The sequence below is a fragment of the Thalassophryne amazonica genome, chromosome 6 (genome assembly GCF_902500255.1).
Source record: "Thalassophryne amazonica chromosome 6, fThaAma1.1, whole genome shotgun sequence".
In the NCBI taxonomy this organism is placed as follows: domain Eukaryota; kingdom Metazoa; phylum Chordata; class Actinopteri; order Batrachoidiformes; family Batrachoididae; genus Thalassophryne; species Thalassophryne amazonica.
The window spans coordinates 69078070-69090999 of record NC_047108.1 but is presented as its reverse complement, the minus strand read 5'-3'; the positions used below and the strand labels follow the sequence as shown (position 1 = coordinate 69090999).

Sequence of the window (12930 nt, the reverse complement as noted above, 5' to 3'; positions counted from 1 at the left end):
TGGAGCCTGAACAGAGTGCCTGAAATGCATTTGTCCTGTCGTGAACGTACTGAGATTACATCATCCTACCCATAATGCACTGCTGGGCACAGCATGTGCTCACAAAACCTTAAAAATTAGCACATTACTTTAAAACTAAAACATAAATCTGATATTTTCACTTTATAAAACTTCAGACATTACAGTAATTTTAAATAACTTGCCCAAAATTAGTTTGGTTAAAATTTGAATCATAAGTTAAAAATGTATGCCTCTGGATGACTTAGGTGATATTGCCAACATATCAGTATGGTGTTAAAGGAAATGATTTTTTTTTTTTGGGCCATTTCTCCTTTGTCTACAGAGGATAGAGATACTTTTCATTGAAGCAGCTCTCTTCTGTTAGCAGAGGGTATAACTGTCCATCTGTTACAAAACTTTTAACAGATAAGTGCTGAACTGATTTTAAATTTTAAAATTGCTTGTTACTGTTCAGCTTTGTTTACTTTGTTTATCGGTCTAAAAGTTATCTAAAAAGATAATCCGATAATGAAAACATTATCTTCGATAATTATCTGTTATCGGATTATCGGAAGTGTGCCCACCACTGTCCAGAACTCGTGTGTGTCGGGAGAGCAAACCAAAACCATTACATTTTTATCTGAGCTAAAGAAGAGACATGGAGACGTTCTGCTCAGCAACTGTTACTCAAAGTGACCACGCCCCCAGATTTACAAAACTTTATGGCTTAAAACAAGTTAAACTAATACATTAGAAAAAAATCACCTCTACGCAGTATTTGTGTTTTTAATTTTACTCTAAAGTTGGATATTTTAACATGGAGTTCTATGGGAAAGTGCTCTGTTTTGGAGTCAGCCTCAAGCCGCCAGTCAAGGTACTACGCTTCTGTGTTGGTCTCAGTTCTAGCAGGCTCAGGTTGCCACTTGATATGCGATCCATGCTTGGTGCAATTCGGAGAGGAAAGACTTTTGTCCTTTGTCCCCAATGAACGTTCTTCCACTGATTAACTGTTGGTAAATTTGATTTTGCCTGAGAAATTCTAGAACCCACCTCCATATGTATGCCAGGTATGGTGGACATCAGATTAAAAAAAAAAAAAAAAAAAATCAAAATTTTAACCTTTACCAAAACTAATCCTTTGAATGCAATAACGGGATTAACTTTCATAGACATACCACATTTGAGGGAAATTGGACAAAGGACCTGAGTAGGGGAACAAACAGACATTCAAACTGTGTGATGATTTAGATGTCTTAAGATGATCACATATCTGTTCTCTGCACTGAACCTCACTGTCTATCCCCAATTCTTTTTCTAGCGATGCAAGGACTGTTTAAACAGGTTGGCCATTGCAGTGATGAACCAGTGGCCTGGAGTGCACCTGCGAGTAACAGAGGCCTGGGATGAGGATGGCCACCACACCCCTGGCTCACTCCACTATGAAGGTCGTGCTGTGGACATCACCACAGATGACAGAGAGACAGAGAAGTACGGCCTCCTGGCTCAGCTGGCTGTGGAGGCTGGATTTGACTGGGTCTATTATGAGTCCAAATATCACATCCACTGCTCGGTCAAAGCCGGTAAGCCTCAGGATGAGGTTTTGTTGATGATTATGTCGTTAAACGTGTGGTATGTAAGTATCATGATGGCTTTTCCTGCTGCAGATCACTCTGTCGCCGTGGAGAAAGGTGGCTGCTTCCCAGGTTGGGCCCGGGTGACTGTAGCTGGCGGGCAGCAGAAGACCCTGTGGTCACTGGTTCCTGGAGACAGAGTCATGGCTGTCTCTGCAATGGGCCAAATCGTGTTCAGCAGAGTCCTTTTGTTTTTGCATCGGAACCCAGACATCTGCTCTACTTTTCTGTCTTTGGAGACAGAAGATGGCCATAGGCTGACTCTCACTCCTAATCACTTGGTCTTTTTGTCGCTGTATCCCAGACTCCACAGCAGCGGGTTCCAGGCTCAGTTTGCCGGCAGAGCCAAAATAGGAGACTATGTTCTCATTCACACAGAAAAGGGTCTCCTGCTACCATCTCGAATCACATCCGTTTCAACAGTGGAGAGTGTGGGAGTCTTTGCACCCTTGACAGAAGATGGGACTTTGTTTATTGATGAAGTGCTGACATCCAGCTATGCACTGGTAGAGGACCACAGACTTGCACACTGGGCATTTGGACCTGTTCGACTCCTTTCCTCAGTAAAACAGCTGCTCTGGGGAGAGGCGACAAAAGAACAGGAGAACACAGACAGTAAAGAAATATCCACTCAGACTCCACTGTATTGTAACACTTTGGCCTCAAAATACCAAACAGACACTTCAGATAGTGGTATTCAACACAAACGACTCAATCTCAGTATTCCACTAACAATAAAAATGAAGGAGAAGTGCTCCTTGGAAGGACACACATCGGATGTGCACTGGTATGCAAGATTACTGTACAGTTTTGGATGTGTCTTCTTGGACTGTCCCATTTTTCATCCTTAAAAAGCCTTAAAATGTTACATATCATGCATGTCATTCTGTACACTCCTTATGTCTTTTAAACAATTACACACACACACACACACACACACACACACACGCAAAATCATATTTTATGGTGGACAATAGGGGCCACAACACGTCCAAACAAGAGCAGACTGAGATTTCTGACATCCGCCAATCTGGATCCAGATCACCTCCAAAATTCAGTGGAGTATTCCATGCCCTAATATCTATCTATGGTGCAAATTTGCTTTTTAACGTAATCCTTCAAAACCTATATAAAATGAAATCTTGATCCAGATCCAGATCAGGATCACCTCCAAAATTTAATGGAGTTTTCCATGGGCTAATATCTATGTCTGGTGAAAGTTTCGTCAAACTCCATGCAGTAGTTTTGACGTACTCCTGCTAACAGACAGACAGACAAATAAATAAATACATGCCGATGATTTTAGTTCATCCTTGGCGGACGTAATAAAACGTACAGCACATACAGTGCCCTCCAAAAGTACTGGGCCAATTGTTATTTCACACATTTTAATTTATTTATGCCATTTCAAATACAAAAAGTAAATCGGGCTTCTCAAGATAAACATTTCTAACATGATCTTCCTTGAACTCAAACTCAAAGCAGATCTCTATAACTTGATATAAATGAATTAAATATATAAAGGCCAAGATGATGGGTTGCATAAGTAATGGACCACTTTAGTATAATACCTATAAATAACCAGTTTTTTGTCAGTTTTCTTCAGACAAGTCAGGGGATGGATACATGTACATTTCCAAGTCATTGAATAGGTCTTGAACTTTATTTACATCAGTTGTGAAGAAATACAAACAGTATGGCACTCTATGGTAAATCTGTGTGGAGTAGACAGTTCTCAAAAACTGAGTGACTGTGCAAGAAGTAGAAGAGTGAGGAAAGCCATAAAGACACCCATTCAAGACGTTATTCAAGACCACCTCCGTGTTGGTCTCACAGGACAGCTTTCAGGTAGATTTCAGACGGCTGTCGGTTGCTTTTCAGTCGTGTGATTATCGGAGAAATTGAGAATGAGCTGGACATGCCCCAACGTGTCCTGTGAGGCTTCATCACGCCGTTGCTTTGCGCCGCGTCATGATCGGTTCCGTGGCGCGTCCCTCCGCTTTTTCTTTCCATGAAAAAACTCCTGTAACAGTGGAATGTGCCGAAAAAGTGCTGATGTCCACGCCTTCTGCCTTTTTGTGAAAGTCAGACGACGTCCCGGATCAACAAAGCCTTCATGTTGGAAATGATCTGGTTGTTTCAGTGGGGTTTGAGCCTGTCGATCGGCGCTCGGAGCGCGGCGTGCTCTCAGCAGTTGTGGGCGGTCTTTAAACTGTCTGGATCACTCCTTAATCTGTGTAATCCCCATAAAATCGTCCCTGAAAGCCATATTAATTTTCGGAACGGTGTCCACCTGGAGGTCTCTCACAGTTTCTGGAAAAAAATTGATGCAGCAAAGCTCCAAATCATTCAGACATTTATTCGCAATAAAAAAACGACGAGAGGGGTGGACCAGTGCTCACACAAAGCCTGCTCACAGGCGAATGATGCAACCGACAGGCGTGAAAAAACTCATGCATGCGCACGAAGGTTCAAGCTTGGCTGATGCAATCACACGTGATTCAAATCCATATGGTTTTTGAAAAAATAAAAAGGTCGGATACTTTTCTAACAGACCTCGTATAGGTATTATACCAAAGGGGCCCATTACTTATGTAACCCATCATCTTGATAGTTATATTTTTAATTAAATTATAGCCAGATGTAGAGATTTGCTTTCAGTTTGAGTTTAAAGAAAATTATTTGAGAAATTTTTCTATTGAGAACCCTGATTTACTTTTTGTATTTGGAATGAAATAAACAAATTAAAATGTGTGAAATATCAAGCGACCCAGTACTTTTGAGGGGACTGTTAGTGGAGGTGATGGTCTAGTGGTTAAGTGTTGGACTTGAGACCAGAGGATCCTTTGTTCAAATCCCAGCCTGACTGGGAAACTAAGGGCCTTTGGGCAAGGTCCTTAATCCCCTAGTTGCTCCCGGTGTGCAGTGAGTACCTTGTATGGCAGCACCCTCACATCGGGGTGAATGAGGCATTATTGTAAAGTGCTTTGAGTGTCTGATACAGATGGAAAAGTGCTATATAAATGCAGTTAATTTACTGTATAACAATTTATTTTCACAACATTTCCCTGCAAATTCAGTGTACACAAAAAAGCAGTGCTGTAAAGCTCCACAACACAATTGAAATACTAACAACAGAAAAAACTACTACTACTGTTCGATGCATTTCAAATAAAATCACTAATTATGAAACTATAGCTATCTTAAGAGACAAATCAGCAGTTCATTCATTCATTCATATTCTGACACTTATCCTGGTCCGGATCGTAGTGACTGTAGACCAAGCAACTCACCCCACACTTGTCTATCCTCAGCCAAGTCCTGTAACTCTTCCCGGGGGATCCTGAGGCATTCCCAAGATAGGTGGGAAATATAATCCGTCCAGTGTATCCTGGGTCTTCCCCAGAGCCTCCTCCCAATTGGAGGTGCCTGGAAGGCCTCCCTGGGGAGACAACCAGTGGAATCCTCACCAGATGCCCGAATAATCTCAACTGGCACCTTTTGTTGCAAAGAAGCGGTGGCTCTACACACAGTCCCTCCTGGATGGCCAAGGTTCTCACCCTGTTCAGGATGTACAGTGGGGCAAAAAATTATTTAGTCAGTCCCTGATTGTGCAAGTTCTCCTACTTAGAAAGATGAGAGAGGTCTGTAATTTTCAACATAGGTACACTTCAACTGTGAGAGACAAAATGAGAAAAAAAAATCCAGGAAATCACATTGTAGGATTTTTAAAGAATTTATTTGTAAATGATGGTTTAAAATACGTATTTGGTCAATAACAAGAGTTCAACTCAATACTTTGTAACATAATCTTTGTTGGCAACGACAGAGGTCAAATGTTTCCTGTAAGTCTTCACCAGGTTTGCACACACTGTAGCTGGTACTTTGGCCCATTCCTCCATGCAGATCTCCTCTAGAGCAGTGATGTTTTGGGGCTGTCGCAGGGCAACAAGGACTTTCAACTCCCTTAACAAATTTTCTATGGGATTGACATCTAGACTGGCTTGGCCACTCTAGGACCTTGAAATGCTTTTTACAGAGCCACTCCGTTGTTGCCTGAGCGCTGTGTTTGGGATCATTGTCATGCTGGAAGACCCAGCCACGTTGCATCTTCAATGCTCTCACTGATAGAAGGAGGTTTCTCACGATACATGGCCCCGTTCATTCCTCCCTTAACACAGATCAGTCGTCCTGTCCCCTTTGCAGAAAAACAGCCCCAAAGCATGATGTTTCCACCACCATGCTTCATAGTAGGTATAGTGTTCTTGGAATACAACTCTGCATTCTTCTTCCTCCAAACACAACGTTGAGTTTTTACCAAAATTTCTATTTTAGTTTCATCTGACCACATAAGATTCTCCCAATCCTCTTCTGGATCATCCATATGCTCTCTGGCAAACTTCAGATGGGCCTGGACATGTACTGGCTTAATCAGGGGGACACGCCTGGCATTGCAGGATTTGAGTCCCTCTCTGCGTAGTGTGTATCCTTTGTTAGTTTGGTCCCAGTTCTCTGCAGGTCATTCATCAGGTCCCTCCGTGTAGTTCTGGGATTTTTGTTCACCGTTGTCATGATCATTTTGACCCCACAGGATGACATCTTGTGTGGAGCCCCAGATTGAGGGAGATTATCAATGGTCTTGTATGTCTTCCATTTTCTTACAATTGCTCCCACAGTTGATTTATTCACACCAACCTGCTTGACTATTGTAGATTCACTCTTCCCAGCCTGGTGCAGGTTTACAACTTTCTTCCTGGTGTCCTTCGACAGCTCTTTGGTCTTGGCCATGGTTGAGTTTGGAGTCTGACTGTTTCAGGCTGTGGATAGGTGTCTTTTATACAGATAAGTTCAAACAGGTGCCATTAATACAGGTAACAGGTGGAGGACAGAAGAGCTTCTTAAAGAAGTAGTTACAGGTCTGTGAGAGTCTGTGAGAGAGATATATTATGGCCCTTGTCCACCACTGTGATATTTTCTTTAAAAACAAGAACTAAAAACAAAGAACAAATAAACAAAAACAAACATAAAGAAAAAATCCAGAAGAAGTAATTTTCTGGAATGGTTTGTTTGCTTTTATTGACCATTACTTGCATTCTAATCCATCATAACAGTATAATACTTACGTCATATTTTATAAGACATCAAATTTGATGTCACAGAATTAATGTAAAAATGGGTATTCCACAATTATTGTATTGTCTGTACACCTTGTATAACTGTTTTGTTTGAATATATTATTTGAAAAGGATATGATTTGCTCACATTAGAACCTTTATTTTTATACTTTTTAAATGATAATATATAAATCTTTCATTATATTATTATTACAGCACATTTATTATATTACTCCATTTATTCATGTCATTAAAATGTCACTGTTCAGCAATGCACAGCTCTTTATATTTTGTTGTTGAAACACTCTTCATTAGTATTAGATACTCAGTGAATCTGGAAAGTATTCACAGCGCTGCACTTTTTCCACATGTTATGTTACAGCTTTATACTGAAATGGGGTAAATTCATTTTTCCCTCAAAATTCTACTCACAGAACCCCATAATGATAACATGAAAAATGTTTTTTGTGTGTTTGTTTTTTTAATTTTTGCAAATTAAAATAAAAAACTAAGAAATCACATGTACATACTTATTCACCCCCTTTGCTCAATACTTTGTTGATGCACCTTTGGCAACAATTGCAGCCAAAGACTTCTTGAATATGATGCCACAAGTTTGGCACACCTATCTTTGGGCAGTTTTGCCCATTCCTTTTTGCAGCAGTTCTCAAGCTTCATCAGGTTGGATGGGCAGCGCCAGTGAACCGTCGCCCCACTCTGAGGTCTAGTGCGCTCTGGAGCAGGTTTTCACCCAGGATGTCTCTGGACATTGCTGCATTCATCTTTCCTTCAATCCTGACTAGTCTCCCAGTTCCTGCCACTGAAAACCATCTCCACAGCATGATGCTGCTACCACCGTGCTTCACTGTAGGGATGGTGCCTGGTTTCCTCCAAATATGACGCCTGGCATTCACACCAAAGAGTTCAATCTTTGTCTCATCAGACCAAAGAATTTTGTTTCTCATGGTCTGAGAGTCCTTCAGGTGCCTTTTGGCAAACTCCAGGCAGGCTGCCATGTGCCTTTAAGGGTAAGGAGTGGCTTCTGTCTGGCCACTCTACCATACAGGCCTGATTGGTGGATTGCTGCAGAGATGGTTGTCCTTCTGGAAGGTTCTCCTCTCTCCACAGAGGAATGCTGGAGCTGTGCCAGACTGACCATCAGGCTCTTGGCCATCTCCCTGACTAAGGCCTTCTCTCCCAATCACTCAGTTTAGAGATGTGTCCAGCTCTAGGAAAAGTCTTGATGGATCCAAAGTTCTTCCAATTAGAGATGATGGAGGCCACTGTGCTCATTGTGTCCTTCAAAATAACAGAAATGTTTCTGTACCTTTCCCCAAATTTGTGCCTCAAGACAATCCTGTCTGAGGGGTCTACAGACAATTCCTTTGACTTCATGCTTGGTTTGTGCTCTGACATGCACTGTCAGCTGTGGGAACGTATATATAGACAGGTGTGTGCCTTTCCAAAGCATGTCCAATCAACTGAATTTACTCCAGGTGGACTCGTCAAGCTGTAGAAACATCTCAAGAATAAACAGTGGAAACAGGATGCACCTGAGCTCAATTTTGAGCTTCATGGCAAAGGCTGTGAATACTTATGTACATGTGATTTCTTTTTTTTCTTATTATTTTAATAAATTTGCAGAATTCTAAAAAAAAAAACAAACAAAAAAAAAAAACAACTTTTTTTCACATCGTCATTGTGGGGTATATAATTTTTTTGGGGGGGTGGGGATTCAGCCATTTTGAAATAAGGCTGTAACATAACAAAATGTGAAAAAAGTGAAGCACTGTGAATACTTTCTGGATGCACTGCATGAGATACGTGCACAGTCCAGGTTAATGAAAGCCCAGACTTACTTAATATATGACTTTGCCACAGCTTTTAACACCCCATTACTGATTTCTTAAGAAAAAATGTCATACCGTTATTCTTGCATCAATTTTAGTAACAAAAATGTTATGGTGATCTAACAATTTAAAGAAAAAAACCCTGAATGTTGTTGTGCATATTGTTTTTGACCAGTTCTGATCAAATTGTAACCAAGCTTTCTGAAATGATTGAGGGTCAGGCATGACAAAATGATTTCATTGGGAGAAAATTGGTTACAAGCAAAGGTCTATTTTTGGCTTAATGGTTGCATATAGCGGATATTGAGAATGACTAAATTTTGGTTACTATTGAACACTAATATGAAGTCATACACTGGAGAAAAAAAAAACATTTGAGAAGTGCTGGACCAACCTAATAAAGTGTTGCTTCAACTGGTAACACAGAACAAATCAAGCTGATCCCAGTTAACGTCACAGGTTTTTACACCAAATTCTTAACTTAATTTGGACAGATGAATTCATTTGAGTGTTCCTTATTAAAGCAATTTAATTCGATTTCTCTTTTTTCAGTGTATATATTGCATTTTTATTTGTCACATTGGACTTTTGCTACAAGTGAAAGGTCAAACTCAAGGTCATAACTGTTTAACTTTTGATCATATGTTCAGGCCACACAGAAACATATATTATGGTGTCACTGAACTGAAGTACACTTGGGTGGCACAGTGGCTTAGTGGCACTGTTGTCTCACTGCAAGAAGGTCCTGGGATAGCTTCCCACCTGATCCTTTCTGTGTGGAGTTTGCATGGGTTCTCTCTGGGTGCTCTGGGTTCCTCCAAACACATGGCTTAGGCACATTGATTCTTTTAATTGGCTGTAGGCGTGTGTGTGTGTGTGTGTGTTTGTTTGTCTGTATGTGCCCCTGCGATAGACTGGTGGCCTGTTCACAGTGTACCTGGCCTCTCATCCACTGCCCATTGGGATATGATCCAGCTCCCTTGTGACCTTGAATTAGAGTGGGTATCGAAAATGAATGAAACAGTCAATTTGCATGAATCAGTGCCATAAAGCATGAGTATCATACACTCTGAGTGCCCCTTCTAGTTTTTTTTATTATTACCATTATTTTTTACATGATTGACTTGTACCATTCTATACAAAGAGTGGTTTTAATAAGTTTTCATTAAAAATCAAGTCCATTCCAATAAGTAAAGCTGTATTCAACACCATCAGTACAGGATTATACTCCCCCTAGTGGAGCAATTAACACAGTGCTTGTGAACTTTCATTCATATTTCTTCTTAATATAATTAAACTACAATTTAGCAAATATTCTTTGGTAGTATGATGACTGATGCTTACTAATTATTACTTGAATTTCTGTGGAAAAAACCCCCCCAGAAATGACAGTTCAACAAAGATTTAAGTGGTCTGTGCCACAATTATGAAAAGTCTCTGTGTCCTACTGTGTTTTGTCAGTGCTTCATAAAAAAAAATAAAATAAATAATAATAATAATAATCTGACAATAACAGTTAACACATAGTGCACCAACATTTGCCTCTTTCTCTCTGTGCTGTGTTGTAAACATCTGCAGAGGTATTCTCAGGGATTATCCTTGAGATACAGGAGGCAGATGGGAAAGTACTCGCGACGTTGACCAGCCAATAGGAGAGGCCCGGTGACCTAATGCCACTCTCTCTTTGCATCCATCGGCCAATCATTCTCTGCCTTTCAACCCCCCCACTGAAAATCTAATCCAATCTAGCTAAAGCTGAATGTGGACTTAAATAATCCCGTCAGAGGTACCAGTAATAACCTATTTTCAAAATGAAAACATTTGCACCCTGAATCAGACAATGACAGACTCACACAGACACCTGGCGCAATTATTCCTGCACAATCATCAGGCTTAAGTTGTACTACTAAATTGTAGTAAAGGATTTAGCATCAAAGATCAAAATGATAAACCTTAACATGACCCTATGCCTCATGCCATTGCATTCATTTGTTCTTCTCTGTGGCCATGAGGCCACGCTGTGCAGGTGTTTGTGCAGGATCACTGCCACAATCACAGTGTATTAAAGTTGAGTTATATTCAGCATCGCTACTGACAGTGAGTTTCACTGGAGGACATGACAGCAGATTTACAGAGACTACAGTGTGGATTAAACATGTGACTTTCTCACCCTGTGACAGTTCTGACGATTCTCGCAGTCATGACAATGACATCTGCACTGCCTCAGGCTGTTTGTAGATTCAAAACAATTTTGATGAACACAAGATGGATATTGCATAAAAGTAATTAATTTTCTATTATGTCAAATGTTTACTAAAGTAGACATATATTCCAAATAGAGGGACTTTCCATCCACAACAAGTTAGGTGCTCATTTAAGGTCATATCACCATTTCATTATACACACACACACACACACACACACACACACACACACACACACACACACACACACACACACACACACACACACACACACACACACACACACACACACACACACACACACACACACACACACACACACACAAACACACACACACACACACAAACAAACCCTCAGAATTTTAAGGGCCCTATCTATGGCACATACTCTAAAGCACATAGTGTAAATGCATTTGGAGCATGTCCAAGTCCACATAGATGTTTGCATGGTGTGGAATCTAAGCACAACGCAAAGAGGTTGATTTTAGTAGTCATATGCATGATTTGGGCACAACCAATCGAAGTGTCATCTATGGAGTTTATTTCATGTTAAAGGTCATATAGGGGAAGCCGGGGCACAGTGGATCAGAAATGTTGTTTTGTGGCAGCATAAACACATTATGCATACGTTTAGGTCATTCTATTGTGGATTTAATACAGCAGATTATTGTTTATAAGACTGTGTTGTTTATGTCTCCCCAAGTGTAATTTACAGGTCTTTAAAATCGATTTTAAATTTTTTGAGTCACTGTGTCCCAGACACTAATTCACGGGGCACAATGAGTCAACTTAGAATAGAATGAAAAAACAGGATTATAAAGATTTCTTCAAACTGATTAAATATACGAGGTCTATTAGAAAAGTATCTGACCTTATTATTTTTTTCAAAAACCATATGGATTTGAATCACGTGATTGCGTCAGCCAAGTTTGAACGTTCGTGCGCATGCGTGAGTTTTTTCACGCCTGTCGGTTGCGTCATTTGCCTGTGAGCAGGCTTTGAGTGAGGAGTGGTCCACCCCTCTCGTGTTTTTCATTGTTTAGGAATGGCTCAGACACTGCCGCTTTGCTTGATCAAAATTTTTTCAGAAACTGTGAGGCACATCCAAGTGGACACCATTCGAGAAATTCAGATGGTTTTTGGTGAAAATTTTATGGGTTTCAAAGGGATTACTGTTGTGTGTTGGGGGGTGTGGCTGGATGTTTTGGTGTTCTTTTCTTTTCTTTGCTCCTCAGGTGGCATGGAAACTGATTTGTCTGTGGAGAAGGTGCTGGCTGAAGAATCCTCACCCTCATCAACATCATGTGAAGCACCTGTGACTGGTGCTCACATGCAACCTTAAAGACTTTCAGCTGAAGCAGATAACTGGATGGCGTTCTGCTTTTAAGGCATGTGTGATTCAAGCAGAACTGCCGGGAACTCGACCTTGTGATGTTCGTTTGAGACGCTGAGGACCGCACCTGGGTTTGACACATCGAGCCCGTGAAGCAAGGAAGGGTGAGGACACATGCTGTCAGCACACATTAAAGGTAATTAAGTATGTGACTAATTGTTGATAGTAACTTGGTGTTTTGTTACATAGTATACTTGAATTGTGATGAGAATTGTGCAGCTTGCTTCTCACTGCTGTGGCGTGCGGATAAGTGATCCTCCACTTGTTGTGAGAAGCTGCTCATTTGCATAAAGATAAAAAGTACAGACCTGAATGTGTTGCTGATAGCGTGTGTCTTTTGAAAGATATTGTTGTAACTGCTGACTTACCTCACATCTTCTTTGCTTCACAGAGAGTCAGTTTGTCGTGTCCACCTGGGGGGTGTTTGTCTGGTGGTAGTGGGTCCAGGAGCGCCGGACTTCTCTCCTTGCGGGCGCTGGAGAGCGTGCCAGCAGTCACTCCTCCAGAAGGACGTTGGTTTTGGTTTTGTACATTTTATTTAGGCACAGGTGAAAAATAAATTGTTTTTGTTGTTGGAACCGCTTTCTGGTTATTTTTAGCGCTGCGTTCTGTCTGACGCAGGTTCGCTCCTCAATCCGCGTCGACACATAACAATTACGGAGTGTTACTGTTGCTTTAAGGACGGCCCAGAGCGACTAGTGGTGCGCCGCGCTCCGAAGCCGCCATCGACAGGCTGAG

At 41.0% G+C, this 12930-nt stretch overlaps 1 protein-coding gene across 1 annotated transcript in view; it reads left to right on the top strand.

The window, feature by feature from the left end:
* Window positions 1-2564, top strand: part of dhh (desert hedgehog signaling molecule) — a 33523-nt gene extending 30959 nt beyond the window's left edge. Inside the window, exons 2-3 of the mRNA XM_034172409.1 lie at window positions 1319-1580; window positions 1665-2564. Coding sequence (XP_034028300.1) covers window positions 1319-1580; window positions 1665-2482 — 1080 coding nt within the window. The 3' untranslated portion in view covers window positions 2483-2564. The remainder of the gene's footprint in view (window positions 1-1318; window positions 1581-1664) is intronic.
* The last annotated feature ends 10366 nt before the right edge of the window (window positions 2565-12930 follow it).